Source organism: Lissotriton helveticus, chromosome 5_1, assembly GCF_964261635.1.
Source record: "Lissotriton helveticus chromosome 5_1, aLisHel1.1, whole genome shotgun sequence".
Lineage (NCBI taxonomy): Eukaryota > Metazoa > Chordata > Amphibia > Caudata > Salamandridae > Lissotriton > Lissotriton helveticus.
The window spans coordinates 21,112,066-21,132,735 of NC_136065.1; the positions used below are offsets into that span (position 1 = coordinate 21,112,066).

The 20,670-nt window shown below is 46.5% G+C and overlaps 1 protein-coding gene across 5 annotated transcripts in view; it reads right to left on the reverse strand.

Moving 5' to 3' along the window:
* The window catches only part of DAXX (death domain associated protein), a 1,076,799-nt gene that overhangs the window by 40,887 nt on the left and 1,015,242 nt on the right, over window positions 1–20,670 (reverse strand). For all 5 annotated transcript variants that reach the window (XM_078641632.1, XM_078641631.1, XM_078641633.1 and 2 more), the window contains one exon: window positions 12,544–12,736. In XM_078641632.1, the coding sequence (XP_078497758.1) occupies window positions 12,544–12,736 (193 nt within the window). The remainder of the gene's footprint in view (window positions 1–12,543; window positions 12,737–20,670) is intronic.

Genomic DNA, 20,670 nt, shown 5'->3' on the forward strand with positions numbered 1-20,670 from the left:
CTCCTCCTGCGTGGCCTTATTTTCCCTTCCTCCCCACCCGCTACTCCCACACCCATGTCTGTTGCCCCCTCCCTCTACCACTCACCCTAGCTGTGTTACTCTTGAGAGTGTCATGAAGGCCCCCTGTGGGCGCTTTCTTGATGTGATCCATTGCCTGCTTAAGTGCTGTCTCTTCCATCACACAGGTAGCGCGTCCTCCATCAGATTATTATTGTTCGCTTTTAAAATCCAAATGGAGCCCATCCATCCTGCATGTGCCCGCTGTGCGCGTTATTGCACCATGGGCTGGTTTTGCTCCCTCTCAGCAGATCGATTCTCTTCATTATTGCTTAAATGCCGCTATCTGATAATTTGACTGGTGTGTGTGTTCGGGGTGAGGTGTGAAGCGCCCACGGCCAGAGATGTATGTATGCAAGACCTGTCAAGGCATCTTAATCACATACACAAAAAAACGCTTCCAGCACTGAGCGATCTATAGGGTAAGAGAGACACCTAGGATTGCTACATCTATAGGGTAAAAGAGACACCTGAGGTAGCTACATAACACTACTCACTCTCTACTACTCACTCTCTACTACTCTCTGCTACTCTCTACTCATTCTCTACTACTCTCTACTCATTCTCCACTACTCACTACTACTCACTCTATTGGCATTGTAAATGACAATGGCATTTATCTGTTTTCAAAACCAACACATAAATAAAAAGTTTGTCATTTACAATGCCAATAGCTCTAACTTTTGCAAAGGCGAGACCGTTGCATTGTAAATGATTGTTCAATATTGCAAGGCTACCTTTTCTCCATAGGCCAGAATGAGTTGTTAGAATCATTACATTTTATAATCCTAACTGACTCAGAGACCATGGTAGAAATTCGAGTTTAGTATGCCTGAACTCAGAATAATAAAGGAAAATGCTACTTACCTGTATGCATCTGTTCTTGGCATGTAGAGCTGCAGAGTTGCACACTGTGCATAGATCGCCACCTAGTGTTGGGCCCGGATGTTTGCAGTTTGTTGTTATCCTGGAAGTCACGAGATAGGTGACTCTTCCTTTGGACCACATTGCGCATGGGCATCAGCTCCATCCTCAGATTGTTATTTGCCATTAGGGAAATGATGGAGCTTTGCAAGAAAAGGAAGGATGCCCAAGTAATCAGTATCTAATTAAGATAATACTGGAACAGAAAAGGGTAGGCGGGTGGGTGTGTGTAACTCTGCAGCTCTACATGCCAAGAACAGATGCATACTGGTAAGTAGCATTTTCCGTTCGAGGTATATGAGCTGCAGATTACACACTGAGCATAGATTGTATAGCAGTACCCACTCTTAGCGGCGACCACCGCTATCTGTTGCAGTAGTTTGAAATAATGTTTTGAGAACAGCCTGGCCCGCATTAGCTTGTTGTTTTGTTTACACATCTACACAATAGTGTTTTGTGAATGTGTGCGGTATAGACCATGTAGCTGCTCTGCAGATGTCATCTAGGGGAATGTTCCCTAAAAATGCCACTGAAGCCCCTATTTTTCTTGTAGAATGGGCTTGAGGAGGAACAGATAACATACATTTAGCTTTGTGGTAACAAATCTGTATCCATTTGACAATCCATCTAGCTATCCCAGATTTTGAAATGGGATTACCCTTGTGTGGTGATGAGAAAGACACAAAGTTGTTTTGTCTCACGAAAGGGTTGTGTTCTCTCAATGTAGTATAGCAATGCTCTTTTGACATCTAGGGTATGAAGAGCTCTTTCTGTTACGGTCTGTGGCTGCAAGAAGAAAATGGGCAGTTCCACAGATTGGTTGAGGTGGAAGGGAGAAATGACTTTGGGCAGGAATTCTGGATTAGTACGTAGAACAACATCATTATGATGCATTTGCAAATAGGGTTCTTAAATGGTTAGTGCTTGTAGTTCACTAACTCTTATGTAGTTCACTAACTCTTCGCAGAGAAGTAATAGCTACTAGGAACGCAACTTTCCATGTTAAAAATTGTAGTTCTCATTTATGTAATGGTTCGAAGGGAGGTCCCATTTGCCGTGTGAGAACAATGTTTAAATTCCACACAGGTGAAGGTGGCACTCTGGGAGGAATTATTCTCTTAGACCTTCCATAAAGGCCTTAATAGCAGGCACTCTGAACAGAGATAGATGCTGTCTGTTTTGCAGAGATGCCGCTATTGCAGCAAGATGCAGTCTAATAGACGTGTAGGCTAAGTTACATCTTTGGAGGTGCAATAAGTATCATTTGATGTGTTGGAACAGACACGTCTAAATGATTAATATTGTTGTGACAATATATTACAAAGCGTTTCCACTTGGCTGCATAACATGCTCTAGTGATTGGGTGTCTAGCTCCTTTTATGACATTCGTGCAGTCTGGAGGAAGGTTCAGATATCCAAATTCTAAGACCTCTGGAGCCAAATCGCTAGGTTGAGCTGAGCTGGGTCCGGGTGCCTGATCTCGCCATGGTTCTGTGTTAAAAGGTGTGGAGACAGGTATAATTATTGGTGCAGTATCACATACATGTTGTAGCAGTGTTTTGTACCACGGCTGTCTGGCCCACCATGAAGCAACTAAGATGAGGGTTAGAGAATGCTGCTGTAGTTTGCGTACTACTATTGGCATGAGTGGTAGAGGTGGAAAAGCCTACGCAAATCTATTTGACCAGTTTATGCATTTCACATTGCCTTTGGACAGTGGGTGTAGATATCTGGCGGCGAAGCTTGGGGATTTGCCGTTTTCGTGAGTGGCAAAGAGGTCTATCTGAGGTTGTCCTCACATCTGAAAGAATGGTTGAAGAACTTGCATATGACGTTCCCACTTGTGAGTCTGTTGTGTCTGATGACTTAACAGATCTGCTATGGTGTTTTATACTCCTGGAACATGTTGCGCTAAAAGGAATATGTTTTTAGGTATAGCCCAGCGCCATATGTCCTGAGCTAGTTGAGAAAGTTGCAGGGAGTGTGTTCCGCCCTGTTTCTGAATGTAGCACATGGCTGTCATGCTGTCCGTGAGGACTAACACAGCTTTGTTTTTGGAAAGCTTTCACTGCTAGGAGTATAGCTAGTAACTCCAGGTGATTGATATGGAGTAACTTTTGTTGTGGTGTCAACCTGCCTTGATGGCGTGTTGCAGTAGGTGAGCTCCCCAACCGGAGAGTTATGTGTCCGCTGTCAAGACTGTTTGGGGAACTGGCTCTAGGTCTGGCTCTAGGTCTCTGGTCGCCCTTTGGAAAGGTTTTTGGTGTTCCACCACTGCAGAGAGCGATGAGTCCGACCGTGTACCAACACCAGGTCTGTTAATTGACTGTGAGCCTGGTTCCCTTGATGTGAAAGGCACTCTTGTAGAGGACGCATTTGAAGTCTTGCATGGGAAACTATGATAATGCAAGAGGCCATCATCCCTATGAGTTGCATGAACACTCGTGCTGGAAGGGAGTGTTGTGGCTGAAACTTTGTGAGAAGAGTTTGCATGCCGGCTATCCTTACTGGAGTGGAATAAGCTAGCGCTGTTGAGGTGTTTATTGTAGCACAGAGGTACTGTTGTACTTTGGATGGTTGCAGATGAGACTTGGTGTGGTTTATTGTGAACCCCAAATTGTGGAGCAGTTTGATCGTGGCGTGAGTGTGTTCCACACACTGGTTGTATGAGCTGGCTTTTATGAGCCAATCGTCGAGGTATGGGAAGACATGCATGTGCTGTCTTTGTAAATGTGCTGCCATTACTGCTAGGCACTTGGTGAATACTCTTGGTGCTGTTGGGACTCCGAATGGGAGTACTTTGAATTGATAGTGCTGCCCGTCTATTACAAATCTGAGATACTTCCTGTGAGCCTTGTGAATGGGAATGTGGAAGTATGCATCCTTGAGATTTAGAGTAGCAAGGAGGTTGTTTTGTAACAGGAGAAGAAGTACTTGTTGGAGTGTGACCATGTGAAAATGGTCTGACTGTATGTATATGTTTAGTGGTCTGAGGTACAGAATAGGCCTTAGAGAGGCGTCCTTTTTTGGGATAAGAAAATATAGGGAGTAAACCCCTTTGTTTTGTTGGTGATGAGGAACTGGTTCTATTGCACTTTTTTGTAGCAGAAACATTACTTCTTGCTTTAACAGTGATAAATGTTCTTGTGACATTGGACGCTGTTTGGGTGGTATGTTTGGGGGGGTAGATGTTAGTTCTAGACAGTAACCTGACTGAATAATGTGTCGCACCCCCGTCTTATGTGATGTTGATCCAGGCAGGAAATAATTGCTGCAGTCTTCCCCCCACAGGAGTGGAATGTTGGGGGGAAGGAAAGTCATTGGGTAGGGGTGGAGGCAGAGCGGGAGTTGTTGGTTTTGCCTCTGCCTTTGTTGTTGTTACCCCTGTAACCCCCTATCTGGTAGCCCTTAGTGTATGTGGATTGGCTAGGGATTTTGTAGGAAGTGGAGGGGCTTTCGGAGGAGTAGCCTCTTGTGTTGCCTCTGTATGATGAGTGACGAAAAGAAGGTCTTGGAGCTTGCAGCTTTAAGGCTCCCATAGATTTTGCTGTGTCGGTGTCTTTTTTCATCTTTTCTAAAGACACATCAACATTAGGGCCGAATAAATGTGTCTCATCAAATGGCTGATTGAGGATGGAATTTTGTACCTCAGGTTTAAAACCTGAAATACGTAGCCAGGCATGTCTCCGCAAAAGGGTACTGGTATTGATTGCCCTTGAGGCAGTATCTGCAGCATCTAGGGCACAACGAATGGAAGTATTAGTAATATTTTTACCTTCCTGTATGAGTTCATTGGCCTTATTTTTATATATGTCTGGTAGATGCTGCATTATGGACTCCAGCGCATCAAAATGTGCCCTGTCATATTTTGCCAACAACGCTTGGGTATTGCCAGTGCGCCAAATGTTAGCTGCCTGTGACGCTATTCATTTACCTGAGGCGTCAAGGAGCTTAGATTCTTTATCTGGTGGTGAGGCCTCACCTGATGTTTGTGAATTAGCACGTTTACGTGCATTAGACACTACTAAAGAATCTAGTGGTGCTGGACCTTTGATGTAAACAGGGTTTGTAGGGGCAGCTTAATTTTTTTTCTCAATGCGAGGGTTGAGTACCCGAGCTCTGACAGGATCTTTCAAAACCTCCGTTGCATGCTTAATGACGCCTTTAAGCATTGGCAAAATGTCAGTAGACCTTTGTGTGTTATCAAAAGTGTTTAAACGGAAATCTTCCACAGCATCAGTGTGCATGTCAACCCCATGGTATTGGGCAGCTCTTTGGACTAGTAGTTTAAAACCTATAGTGTCCTCTGGAGGGGAAGGTCTGGAAGGATGTACATCATCTTGTGGGATGTAAGGTACATCAGGGGTGTTATAATCATCCCAAGGATTAGGTGATTGAGGGGGACTATTGGTTCCTGCACCTCCACCTGTGCCATCAGAGTCTGTACCACATCATCTTCTGGATTAGTGGATGGTGTAGGTGAATGATGTGGTGGAGGTAGTGTAGGAGGAGGAACAGTATGGGGAGGTGGTGGAGAAGGGATACTTAATGGAGAGGTTGCAATGTCTCTCTTCTTTGGAGGAGGAGGAGGTGTTGGCACTTCTAGTGGTCTCTTCTTGGAGCTAAGAGCTAGTTGGCCAGTTTTAGGATCTTTAACCAGAATTTTTTGATGAGGATCTGGTGTAAAAAGTTCTTCTGTATAGGGCAGATCCTTCGGCGTTGACATTTTCGGAGGTTTTTTCGGCACCGAGTCGGTAGATGGTCTAGGGGCTTTTGCTTTCGTAGTGTGACCTTTTGAAATGTCTTAACGGAACATGTTTCTTGGGTTCCGGGTGTTTCTTCGGCTCCGAAGCATGTGAATCGGGGCCTTTAGCTGGTTTTTTACTTGGCTCCGAGTGCGGTTTCGGCATCGATGAGCCGCTGACGGTCTTCGGCGCCGAGTGCTTGGGTGTTGGAGCAGCGGTTAAGGAAGATGGCTTCTTCTTTTGTGTCGGTATCGGATCGGCACCGGGAATAGGCTGGCTCGAGCCAGAGTCGCCTGAAGGCTTAGTAAGCTTCTTTGCCGTGCCCGACGGCAGGGCATGGGAAGCAGTCTCTCGGTGTGCACCCGGGCCGAAGGTGAGTGTGACCAATGCCTTTTTTGAGGGTGTCGAGGAAGGGTTGGGGTCGACGGTCTTACTTACGACCCGTTGAGATGGAGTGATGTCCTCGACTTCTGAGTCTTCGGCATCAAAAGACTGGAACTTTCTTCGGCGTGCTGATGTTCTGGCATGCCGACGCCCTCTCCAAAGATGTCGTCGGGGATCGGAGCTGAAGAGCGAGCCATTGTTCTTCGAGCTAGTCGGTCCCGAAACGTCCTCTTGGAGCGGAAAGAGGCACAAGCGGAACAGTCTTTGGCCTCATGCTCCGGTGAGAGGCAAAGGTTGCACACCTCATGTAGATCGGTGTGGGGAAACTTCCACCCACATTGAGGATACTTCTTGAATGGCGTCCTTTCCATGAGCCTGAAGATGAGGCCTAGGTAGGCCCGAAGGCCTTCGTCGACGACCGGAATCGAAGACTTCGAAGTGGTGAAGAATCGCGTCGATGTGGATCGCGATCGAAACAATATCGGCGAACTGGGTGAGGATTGCGCGTTGAAGGAAATTCGGTTCCAAACCGGAGCGCAGGAAACACATCCGAGCCCGATGGCGGGAAAAAACAATCTGAGGATGGAGCCGATGCCCATGCACAATGTGGTCTAAAGGAGGAGTCACCTATCTCGTGACTTCCAAAGAACTTTTCAGGACAACAACAAACTGCAAACATCCGGGCCAAACACTAGGTGGCGATCTATGCACAGTGTTTAATCTGCAGCTCATATGCCTCGAAGATACATATTTTAGTGGTGTATTTTAATATTCTGTTTGCAAATACCGCTTTTAGAAAGTAGGTATTTGCTTGGCTAACCTTTCAAGCCTGCCTCTGTGAGGTTCTGTATTCCTTTGTCTGGGTTTGTGAGTGACAGGACTGGGGGATTCCAGGAGACAGGCTGGGGCAGCCCAGTGGTGAATAGAGTGATCTGCATCTGGATGGGAGGGAGGAGTTGCACTTGGGACCTGAATAGGACTGTGCCATCCTCCACAGTGCTGACTCCACCCCCTGTGGTGCGTCTGATGTCTCTGCCCTGCGCACCGAAAGAAGAGAAGGAAGACTGTCAACAAAGTGCTCCAGGACTGTACTTGCCTTCCACAATGCTGGCTCCACCTCCTGTGGGGCGTCTGATGTGCCTGTCCTGCTCTGTGAAAGGAAAGGAGAAGTCTGGTAAACAGAGTGCTTCAGAACTGGTTTGGACTAGGCCCAAGCCCCTCGCCCCTCAGAGAACAAAGGATTTCGGGGTATAAATATTGGCACCCTGATCCCATGAAATTTGATCACTTCTGGACTTACAAGACGATACCTCTGCTGAGGAGAGGAACCTGAAGAAACTGAGGAGAGACTATTCCCAGGCTGAAGTGCTGCTTGGGGGATTGTCCTGCAGTGGTTGCCTGACTGCTAAAGAGAGGAGAAAGAACTTTGTGGACTTTACTTTCAACTTGTGCAAAAGATCTCCAAGGGTTTGGAAGCGAGCTTGCCCCCTGACCGAAGTCCCAGGACCAGTGGACTTCACCAGCCTTTGTGAATTGCTGATGGAAATGCTGTTTCAGTGCCTACAGAAGCAGGGAGCTGTGACCGACACTCACGACCGGCCCGGTGTCCTGTAGGCACCGCATCAAGCATCATCCACCTCGAACAACGCAAGCTCTGAGCTCACCGACTCCGTCCTGACGCCTTCACCGAGCCGTTGCCTGCACCGCGACTGGTGGACACCGCGACATGCAACGCCTAGTTACACCGACTCGTACTGGTCTAATCGACGCGGTCACTGCTGCTGACTTCGAGTCCTGTGAACGCACCGGAGTTGGGCACCGCCCCGCACGCTGTCCGAACTGATTGACGCCAGCTCCCTAATTCCCGCTCTGTCGCCACACCGAAAGCACCTCATCGAAGCAACGTCTCGCCCTGCAACGCACGCCTTGGATCCATCGACTCAGTCAACGGGCCGCTGCCGGCACCACATCGAGGGACAACGCGTCCTGCAACGCTTTCTTTTCTGCACCGCGATGAACACCGGAACCGGCTCGCACATCTGTGCCGGCCGCCTCAAGTAAAAGGTACTGTGACTGAGTCTGTCGACATTTGAGTGGGTCTATACCGACGCGGTCCGCTGGATTTGCTAGACTCTGTGCTATTTCAAGTAACGATGTAGTTAGACCGGGCTACCGACTCGCACAGAACCTTGAACTAAGCCTTTTAACCAGAACTCTTGAAATCTAATAGTACTGTGGATTCTTTTTGTCGTTTATTGGTCTTGTGGTAACTCTATATAAAATATACTTATTTTTTATATAAAACCTTGTGTGGTGTCCATTTGTAGTGTTGTCACTGGGTTACTGTATGTGGTCACAAATGCTTAACTTACAACACCTCTGAGATAAAGCCTTGCTGCTCGTGCCAAGCTACCAAGGGGGTGAGCAGGGGTTATTTTAGGAGTGTACTCCCCTTATCCTGACTAGAGGAGAGGGTCCCTATTTGTCACAAGTACCTACCTGTGCCAACTAGAGATCCCCAATTCTAACAGTGTTCCACTGCATCCCAGCTCATTCTACGCTATATAGTGTTCCACTACATCTCAGCTAAGTCTATGGTAAATACAGTGTTCCACTACATCCCAGCTAAGTCCACGATACAGTGTTTCATTGCATCTCAGCTAAGTCCATGCTACGTAGTATTTGTAGGAAAGTGGGTTTCTGTTGCAGTAACCCCCCCACTTTTTCCAGACTACTGATGCACCTTTTCTTGGTGTCCCCTGGGTCCTTGCCAATTAGGTTCCCAGGGCCTGTGTTCTTTCCCTAAAACTAACCCAATTGACTCTGGCCACATTTCAGCCCCTGGTAAATGGTACGACAGGTACCCAGGACATTGTGACCAGAGAAGGCCCTTAGGGCTGCAGCACTTCTTGTGCCACCCTTAGAGGCCCTGCACCCTGACATTCACATACTGCATTTGCAGGCTGTGCAGGACAAAGTGAAGCGTCGACATGGCACACATCCCTGTGTGCCATGCCCACAAACAACTGCCCTGGCATACATCAGTCACCCCTCTAGCGGGGTGCCCTATGCCAGTGCTGCGGGTACAGGTGCATGAGCCCTGTACCCCTACAGTGCCCAATCCATTCCTGGGCCCTGTAAGTGCAGTGCTGCCATTAAGAGTATATGGTGCTGGGAGTTTGTCATTACGAACTCCACAGCACCTTAATGGCTACACTGAAGATAGGGAAGTTTGGTATCAAACTTCTCAGCACATTAAACCCACACTGATGCCAGTGTGGGATTTAACGTAAAATGCACAACAAAAGGCATCTTAAAGATGCCCCATGAAATCTGCCCAACTCCTAGTGATCTGACTGAGTGGCTGCTTAGGCTGCCACCACCAGAAATGTTTCGGAACCCTGAGTCGAGAGCTTGCTGCTTTCGGGGGCCTGAAACAATGCACATCCTGGGAAGAGGTGCCAAGCCTCATCCCCCAGGATTGTCAGGATTCACAAAGGAGAAGCTTTAAAGGCATGCCTTTGTGAGCCTCTCCAGACCACTTGCTGCTTTCAGCAACTGGTCCCCACTGGTTCTACCCCCCACTTTGGGAGGGAGAACCAGCGGTAAAAACAAGGAAGAGAGGTGTGCCCACCTCTGCCAACTCCCCCCTTATCTTGATGATGGGGGAACCCAGCCAACCAGGGACAGGCTCCTGTCCCCCTCCCACTGGAGAGTGGCAGAATAGGGGTTGTACCCAGGGAAGGGACCCATTGGTCCCTGCCCTTTACCGCCCCTAAAGTTAGTATTTAGGGGCTCCCTGAACCTTCCTTCCTCAGATCCAGCAACCACAAGAAAAGAAGAGAAGAAGGACGAGAAGCTGTGCAGAGCTAACAAGAGAACGACGCCCACTGACTTGGCCCCAGCCACACAGGCCTGTCTCCCCTCAAACCTGCTCCTGCAAAACCTCGGCGTGTCCAGCGGAAAGCAACCTCATAATCCAAGGAGGACATGCCTGCATTCACTTTGCAAGCTGTTTCTCCCTTGAACACCAGACGTGTTTGACCTGCAGCTTCTGGTGCCAGCCAGAAACTGCAAATCCAGCCCTCTCTACACCTGCCAAGCCCGGCCCGAGTAGGAGTGGAAAACACCACGAGGAGGTCCCCCGGCGATCCTGACACGAGATCCAGTGACCCCTGACCTGCCTCAAGCCTCCAGACGACGCCTGCAGCCTCAATCCAGAGGACCCCCTACCGTGATCAGAGCCAGTAAGACAATCCAAAGTACCAAGGCACCCTTGCCCTTGACGCCCCATGGCCTTGTGTGCCCAACCCAGTTGTACCTAACCAACCCTCTACAACCCTACTTACCCCTCGAAATGGTGGTCGCTCCTGGAAGATCCTCGTCCCCGAGCCTGCAGTGTTTCTTTGTCCCAGAGAATCTCCATTGAAATCAACAGGGCACCCGACCTCAAAACAGCACCCTGCACCCGGCCGCCCTAGTGCCGCTGAGGGTGCCACTTTTATGCTAACTTGGTCCACAACTTGCCCTCAGCTCAACCCTGGTATAACACTGGGCTTCAATACTCTGCACCCGGCCTCCCGAGTGCCGCTAAGGGTGCAACAACAGTGCTTCACTGACCCTGGGAGACCCCTGAGTCTAACCCCAGGACCCTAACTCCAAAGACCGATTACCTACCTTGAAAACGATAACCTCTTTTTCCTCATAGAATAACATTGACACTTTTTCTGCCAAAAAGTTTCAGTGTTGACTTCTGAAAACTAAGAATATTCCTTAAAAATCAGCCGAATAACCAAAAACGCATTTTCTCAACTGTTTTCAGGAAATGTCCCAGTGCTGAATCTAGTTATCCAGCACTGAGTAAGAAAAGTATTGTTAAAGTAACTTACTTACTAAGTGAATTTCCTTCCATAGGATAACATTGGTGATTCTATGTGAAAAAGTTTCTAAGTGTCAACTTTTGAAATACAATAACATTCTTTAAAAAACGTACATCTAACTAAAACGCATTTACTCAACTGTTTTCAGGAAATGTTCCAATGCTGAATCTAGGATCCAGCACAGTGTAGCAAAAGTAATATGAAAAGTAATTAATTGCATTTTACTTAAAGAGCCCATTCATTCGAATGTACTGTACCTGCTAAGTGTCTAAGTGTTGCAAAGCGCGTACTTAAACTGTAACCAAAATCAGTACATGTTATACTGCAATTTTGAACTGTGTTCACACAAGTAATTTACTACAGCAATGTATTTTTATGCTTACCTGTGCCAGGCTTGCTTGGTTCTAGAAATAAACAACAGCATATTTTTTTATACACAAAAACAATTGGCCTAGAGTTCAGTTTTTGAGTGTGTGAATTAATTGGCTGACTGAGTGTGTACATCAAATGCTTAACACTGTCCTCTGATACTGCCTTACTGCTCGACCAAGCTACCACTTTAGAGAGTAAGTGTGTACATCAAATGCTTAACACTGTCCTCTGATACCGCCTTACTGCTCGACCAAGCTACCACTTTAGAGAGTAAGTGTGTACATCAAATGCTTAACACTGTCCTCTGATACTGCCTTACTGCTCGACCAAGCTACCACTTTAGAGAGTAAGGTCCTATCTAACTTTAACCTCTGCCTACCTCTGGAGACCCTTGGACTCTATACACACTGTACCTCACTTTGGTGCAGTATATATAGAGACAGTTTCTTACAGTGTTCCACTGCATCCCAGCTAAGACCACGATACATACAGTGCTCCATTACATCCCAGACCATTGTATCTCAGCTAAGTCCACAATACATAGTGCTCCACTGCATCTCTGCTAAGAATACGCTATATTAACTGTTCCATTACATCCCAGCTAAGTCTACGCTATGTAAGGTGCTTTATTACAACCGAGCTAGGTCTATGCTATATACAGTGTTCCACTGCATCCCAGCTAAGTCCACAATCCATACAGTGTTCCACTGCCTCCCAGCTAGGTCCACGATATATACAGTGCTCCATTACATCCCAGCTAAGTCTACGCTATATACAGAGTTCCACTGCATCCCAGCTAAGTCCACAATACATACAGTGTGTCATTGCATCCCAGCTAGGTCCACGATACAAAGTGTTCCACAGCATCTCTGCTAAGACTACCCTATATAAACTGTTCCATTACATCCCAGTTAAGTGTACGCTATGTAAGGTGCTTTATTACAACCGAGCTAGGTCTACGCTATATACAGTGTTCCACTGCATCCCAGCTAAGTCCATGATACATACAGTGCTCCACTGCACCCCAACATAGTCTACGCTATATACAGTGTTCAATTACATCCCAGCTAAGTCTACGCTACATACAGTGGTCCACTGAATCCCAGCTAAGTCCACTCTACATACATTCAGTATCATTCCCGGCACAAAAAAAAATAGGCGTTCTGCACACACTCACTCACCTTTGTGCTTTTGTGTTGCTGCCTAGAGCTGAACGGGGAGCTGTTCACAAGGGTTAGAAAGGCAGAGTCTTGCGTGGAATCAACCAGAGGACCAGGGCTGTCTGGAGTGACACAGGTGACATGGAGGTCCAAAGAGATATTTCCTTCATCATTGTCAGAGTCAGAATTGATGCTATGCACCTCCACAACGTTGCTATAAAGTGATGCAGAAATGAGAAGAGACTTTTTAAAGGCTACACAAACAAAACCAGTGCATGAATCAGTAACAGGACGCCACTCAGTACTTTTCACCCATGCGACAGTGTCTCAGGAATTTTACATGTCTTCACAACATTGTTCAATCTGGTATCTTTTGAAGGTTCACTATACAGCTAATGCACATTTGACTTTTTGGAAGAAGCCAACAATCTTTCACAGAAATCCAAGTTTCTCTCAAAGGTTTTTCTGAGTAAGGTTCCATGATTAAGCCATGCCTGGTAAGCAAGGCTCCATTCTGCCACAAGGCCAGCTAGAAACCTTTTCGGGTCTATCGCGAGAGATGGGGAGGATGAAAGCAGTGGGCAGGATGGGAGAGTTGCATACTTGAATCTATGAATGATTTAAATGCAGGAGAACATTCATAAGGCATTTGTCTAGTACTTCCTACCCCTTGCAAGCCCAAAAAACGTTTGAGAGTGGCGAGTAAGAACCAAAATCTCTATTCCCCAACCTAGCTAGGTTATATCATGGAACACCCCCATGTTGACAATGATGGCATCATACGTGCAGCAGCAATGCACTGGTATGCTTCCTTCTTTTCTTCCATAACCTAGAATTATTGCAAGTCGTATGCCATTGCTGCGGGTCACGCAATGCCAGAAAGGGTATTAAGACCTTCCCCACAGCTCTCCCTCAGGTACCTTCAGATGTTTTTTATCTAGATGTCAAGGTATGCTAATCATTCCTATGTCCTAGTTATCATGAGTAGGTTTTAAGGATGAGTGGAGGCATAACCCTCTGTTCATGTAAATGCCACTACAGCTACTCAGATTTAATCCCTCGGATTGGAGTATTGTGCCATGCTGAGAGTGCCAGAAGAACGGACACGGGGCAGCAGTTGTACAGGCATTTTTCAAGGCTCAAGGAATGATCCAGCATTTCAATTCTACATATCATCCAGAATCAGTGGATATGAAAGCAGGACCTCCCAAAATGATAGGACCAGCAAAGTAGAAATAAATCCAAGTTTATTAACAGTCAACAGAAACTCCATGCAGTTCTGTCTCCAGGTGCCATCAACTCCTAACCAGTTGAATGATAACATTCTGAACTAACAGGCAGGCAGGCGACGGGAATGGCCATTTATAAAATAACATTGGATCACTGCAACAATCGAAGGAGAAATTTCACGTAAATAAATACACCACCAATACCCAAATGTTACAGTGGACACGGTAGACAAGCACAATGGTACCCTCAAGAACAAGATAGCTTAGATATCTTCAGAAACTCAAATGAAATGGACTGATGTCCTGCCACTAGCATTATGGACCCTCAGAGCAATTCATTTGCGGAAAACAAAATTGAGCCCAAGCAAAATAGTCATGAGATGACACATAATGCTGCTCTCAAACACCCCCAAGTGCTAAATTGGATTTAGAGTTGAATGATGACTAAGCATTGCAGAATGCATCCACAATAGGTCTATAGTTTCTGTTCTTAGGTTCAATTAATCTTACCCGAGTGTCTGACAGAGAACCCCAACCTGCTGAGTGAGTGTACATGCTAGCCTCACTGGCTTGGAAACTACCAAGTCCTGCACATCACCATTACAGCCGTTAAATATAGTGATGTGAATCCACTAATCTCACTACAATTTAGTGGCTCCTCCTAGGGACTACAGCTTTCCTCCTTCTTGACCTGCCAGCGGATCCTGATTTCCTGCCAGAACAGTTTCAGTTGCTATCCTTCCATCTGTGATTAGTACACTTACTCTTGTTCACCTTCACGGCCTGCTCCACCCCTACCACACAATGCTGCCCCTGTAGCCTCTCATGGTTTTTCGAGGGTAGTTTTATATAGCGTGAACTAGACCCAGAGGTATCAGAGCGCTTTACATGAGCACCAGCTGCGTTACAGAAAGACACATACATTTTTTTTGTTTTGTTAGTCACGGAGAGATTAAGTGATTTGCCCAGAATCACAGGATGTTGAGTCCCTGCCGTGACTCTAACCCGGTTCCCCAGCCTTGCCACTGCCTTCAGGCTCTGGTTAGTGGTGGCATACAATTCCCTGCAGAATAAGGAATCAATTCAAAGCCTAATTGTGCTGAACAAGTCCTTACATGGAGCCCCCGCTCTGCCTATGGGAACAATTCCTATATGCTGTTACTGGAACATTATAAACTATTAATCTGCTTTCTTGAAAGAATTGCATGCAGTTTTGCCTGTTCATGTAGGGGGTAGTTTCTCTTTCAATGTGTGCCTGTCAGTTACAACTGCACTTGACTTTATCTCTTCTACTATGGGCAGAGACTGCAAGAGTGCCGTTAGATCACCCTCTTTGGATCAGGGCCCTGATAAGTTTACCAACCCTTTCAACAGAAACATGCCAGATGGCATTCATCTTGCTGTCTCCGAGCCAGGGTCTATCTGTGAGCGCCATAAAGCAAACGTCTAGAGTTTTTGCTGGAAATAATAAATGTAGCATTGAGATAGAGAATCTTCCTTTCAAACTACCGCCTCATGAATTTGGACTTCCCGATGGACAGTTGATGTACAAGCGCAATCAGCAACAGTGCTATGCATCTTTCATTTATGGATTCCAAGTCTATCCATGCTATCCTTAGTTTTGACATGGAACGGTACTCCAGCTATGAGACACTTTGGGGATGAATCTTTACAGAGGAGGTGGGCGCCTCAACTACTACTAGATTCTTTTCTGCTTTAAATGCAAAGTATGGTACAACTGTTGCTTTAGATGAAGCGAAAAGAAATGCAGAGATCATGGAAAAGGTTGCCAACTCCACCGAATTAGCTTTGGGATTTGCTGTAGGGTTAATCAGACACCCATGTTGATAATCAGTCTCAGGCTTAAAGGTGTATTCAATACTAGATTGATAAAATACACGGATTCTCTAATAATAATTGTTTGTGTTCATGAAGGGGTTAAGAAAAAGCCTTCTATATTGTGATGATGGTTTGAATAGAAAGCCACTACCCACAACAACCAGTCGCCCAAGTGTTAAAAGAAATACTTCTTATTGCCTGGTCATCCCCCAAGCTTTGGGATGCTGCTGCTGGGTTTTTGACTCAGAGTGCACTGAAGCCTGCTAACCAGACCTCACTGCCAGCGAGACCTACCTCGAGTGTACATTGCTATAGCATTCTCTTATGCAATTGGTTTAGCTTTTAGACTCTCACAGTGTTGCGCATACGCAAGCAATCATCAGGAATAAGAGCTGGTTTTTTCACCTTTTTTCAAGCCATAATTTTATGATGCTATTTATTGGCATCATCCTACATTTTCTCAGAAGTATTTGTAATTTTTTTCCCAATTATATAGTTTATATAGCTCAGACCTGCTCATGGAGTTGCAGTGTAGGCAAATTATGCTAAACTAACATCATGTGTGTGAGGCAGCACCTTTCTGGGCCAAAAACGTTAGTTAATTCCTTACCTATACATCATATCACCATGTAAATAGAAAATATCCCATTATGGGCATGTTTTTTCAGCTTTTCATCATGAAAGAAAATGTGCTCTGCTGAATACTTAAAGGTTATAGTTGTTTGTGGCTAGGCTGCTAGCAGAGGTTAGGCCTGTGAGTGGACTCCAGAAAAACGTACCAGGGCTTGGGCGGAAGGGGAAAATGGACAGGCCTGTCAGTCAGGAAACAGTAACCTACAATCAGCTGGCAATCTCAAGATAGTCAAGAAAACTACATTTGGAAAATAAATCATCTGAAGCAGTAAATACGAAACTTAGAACCTGAATCTGGCCATGAAAGTGCCTCATTACCTAAATCAAGAGAGGGAGTGTCCAACGGGACACAGGGAGTTGATTCAATCTCCCCTTACTATAGTTATAAACATAAGGACTCCACCCACAAGGCATAAAGTGAAACTCAATGAACGGTCTTAATGGAGATGTGGTTCCTACTTTGTTGGGAAGCACATTGTGTTTTTAAAATACCCCTCATACACCAAAAGGGCCCTTGGTGTCATGCTTCATCATAGGGGTCTTCGCACCCATCTACGGAGCGCGGCGTGCTACTAACCAACGAATACGCGGGAGCACTTGATGTGACCTCCATGTGTAGTGTGAGAGAGGGTGGGTGTGTAGGGTCAGAGGTGAATAGTGAGTGAATGTTAAAAAATACCTGGCAGGTAGGACTAGAAAGAATTTTATTAAACCTCCTGCTGGTATTGTTAAAAGACATGAGGCAGAGGTTTTAAATGTATTAATGTACAAAAAGCCTCCCAAGTGTCTGTGTCAACATGTTCCGAAGTTGGATACTTCTTCATCAGGACGGGTACACAGATCCCTACACTGCTCACAATCAGACAGTGAAATACTGCCACGACATAGGGAATGCTATGTGTATGTACTACTTGTGAAGTGCCTAAACAGAAGGTAAAAAATAGGAATATTTAGTTGGATCAGCTGATTCCAGACGAGTGTCATGACCTGTAATATGTGAAACATACATTGATCACACAATCTAGAGAGGGCTAAAAAATAGTGTAAGTGCAATAACGTGGAAAAAAACACTGACTTAGACATGACGCACACATTAATTCACATACACCACACACACACATTTATGGTAATTATGGTCCAGCAGAGGGTCTTCGTTTTTAGTATAGTAAGGAAGCAGACGTAAATGGGCAGAAAGAAAAATTCATACTTGCAATCCAGTGTTTTCAGGCCTCATGAGCCTTCATGGAGAAAAACGTAGGGGACCCTGTGCTTAATCAAGCACTCTGTATGGGAAAAGTTTCATGAACAAAGTTGTGCCACCATGTAGTAAAAGGAAGAAAGGCTGGACTCATAGCGTGGACTCGGCTATGCCGTACTCACATACGGGAGGATACTACCTCACCCGACCGTCCCCTCTGTGGCTCCATGGATTGCGAGAGGAGGAGGTCGTTAAATACTGCCCTTAACTGGATAACTGGCTGTAGTAAACACGGGAGGCAGCATGTCCCTGTATGCAGGCTGAGACAAAGAACCGATAGAGGATCGTAAGCGGTACAAAACTAGACCGCTGGGCTTAGTGTGCGATTCCGGTGGAAACGTCCCGGGTTCTGCTCTGCCCTGAATAGGCTCTGGCTTCATAATTAATAGACTCGCGTGCGCCGGTCCGTAGAACGTAAACAGGAGACTTTACCAGGACGTTACTATACGGTGTTGCAGAGTTATGTACAAACAGTCGCCATTGTTAAAGAGGGTGTTAAACTAATCATCATAGCCACACATTAGGGGTTTTATAGCAAAGCTGGGTTAGTCGCAGTTAGGCTAAAAGTAGAAAAATAGAATAGAGAATGGAGTATCTCAGGTGAAATCCATTGACAACAAGCATTGGCATAGCCAATAGGTCTCGCTTCTGGGACCTTATAAGTATTTAGTTATGCAGCACAATATCCTTGGTGCAACATTAACTGTTGCATGGCTAAACACTTATAAGGTCTCAAAGGCGAGACCTATTGGCTATGCCAATGCTTGTTGATTTCTGGGAGAGGCTGCTTCATCGCTGCTGGTACCCCGACCATCCACCCAACCCCCTGTCCTCACAGGACAGATAGAACCACTTTGCACTCTCAGTGCAACATCATCATCACAAGACAGGCCGCATGATTGCCTCCTCACAGGACAGGCACCAAAACTAACTCCTTATGTTAACAACATAACACACAACATGCTGCCTTCTGAGGGGCCAAGCAGCACCACTACCTCCATGCAGGGAAGGAAGTACTGACCATCAGTAACAGATCAGGCAGCAATAAATATTTATTTGGCTGGGCAATTGCGGACAAACATCATTTGAAAATAACAAGAGGGGATGATCACCTGACTGAGGAACGTGTTGAAGGGCTGAGATGCTTACCAAATTAATCTATACTCTGAATATTAGGCCATCTTGAAATCAGTGCTTTCTAAGACCCTGTTAAAGAGTTGCATTGTGGCTATGACAAACTATAGCAGCGGGGGGAGGGGGGTTGCCCAGGACTAGACTATGGGTGGAGCAATGCTGGTGAGGGTTGTATGGGTAGGCTGGAAGGTGCAACAGGTTACGGTAGAATTACAGACACAAATGTATGTTGACATGTCTCCCTTGTCTCTTGGTCTTCTGAAAAAACCCACAAAGTGTATAAGAACAGATCAGACAGCAATACTGTCAGTTACAAGGAGGCACTCATGCCCTTTGACATGACAGGTAACAACACTTCCTAATTAGTAACAAGGCAGGGAGCATCACTTTCCTTCACAGGCACATACAGAAATCTCTCCTTGCAGAGTGCCAGGCATTAAAGCCTCCTTACAGGGGAGGCAGCACCACAGCACCATTTCAAGGAAAGTTGCCCAACTGCTTTCTCACAGGGTAGACATTACTACTACTCAGTCACAGAACAGGCAGAAGTACTGCCTCCTCTCTCACAGAGCAGGCATTCATGGCATGAGAAAGGGCAGGAAGCAAACACTGTTTCATGGACTCCAGTGCAGGAACCTTGCAGGGTAGGCACAACTACCTCACTCATGATGCAGGCAACACCGCTGCCATCTTATTCACAGGGTGAAACTACTAATCACTCCGTCAAAGGACAAGCATCAGTGTCCCACAAAGGCAGATATCACAACAGCCTTCTCAGGGCAGACCTGCAGAGAAGTGAACTACCATAAGAGTGGAAAATACTAGATATAAGAGTATGAGCTAGATGGCGGCTGCTTGAACGCTGCGTGAGCCGCCCGCAACTGTTCACAGTTATTATTTATAGCTCTGGTGACATTTAAACAATGCAGACAGTGCTGCTATTTGCGATCTAAAAGCTGGAGACCCATTTTTAAGAAAACATCTTCTTGGGGCTTATTGAAGCCAGAAAGCTTACCCTACTCTTGTTCTGTACCACTGCAGAGGTGCTTGGTGGGTTTGGGTCCTGGGCTTTGCCGAGCCAGCTGACTGCGATGCTCCCGCAATTAATAAGGCAGCCAAGGATCGCAGTGACCGATGCGAAGGTGGAGTGTCTACAGGGGGTCTGGGGTCTGGGATCCTCCCTTAACCAGATGTAAATGTAAATGTATAGGCATTTATATAGCGCACTACTTACCCGTAGGGTCCCAAGGCGCTTCGACCGCTGCGAAACCCTTCCTGGCTTCCCTGAGAGATGGTCCCTTAATGGGTATCTCCAGGGTGAGACCAGGCATCCCCGGCGGTCTGGTGGGGCCGTTAGTGAAGATGAGGCAAGCTAATGCCCAGAGTTGCCGAGTGTGATCGCTGATCAGAGTGGGCACCGAGGCGAGAGAATTATCGAGTCCGCTGACCCTGGTCCAGAAACCTGCCGCGCCGGGAATCGAACCCTGGTCCCGGGCCGTCCTCTGCTCTCGGGTCTGCCGCCTCTAACCAGTGAGCCACACTACTTCACCAGAAAATGCTGGTTGTGCAAAAGTTGGCTGACGGGGTAGCCCCGCTGAGAAGCGTGAAGGGGTGACACCGCCTGCAAAAAATAAACTGAAGGGGGCGCGGTCTAGTGTTGTACTACTAAGAGGGAAGCAGGCAGTCAGTCAAGACGGAGATCTTAGGACGCGCGTGGTGCGCGCGTGACGATAAAAGTGAAGGCGAAACCTAAACTATGAACCTGGAACAAACAGAGAAGTTAGGCGAAATTAAAACACGCAAAAGATAGGGCATGAGGGAGTGCGCGAGAGCGACTGTAAGGCACGAACAACGAGAGAGCGGGGTGGTGAGGGTACGAAAGGAACAAGCATTGGCTGCGAAAGTAAAAGTGATTGCGATCAAGCGCGGTGGCCGCTAGAAGCGATCTGTGGTAGGGGAGGGGGAGAAGAGGGAGTTGCATGAGGAGGAAAGACAGCGCAAGCAACAAGAGCGGCCAGGAAACTGAAAGTACGGCCAGCCACCGGCCAGCCATGA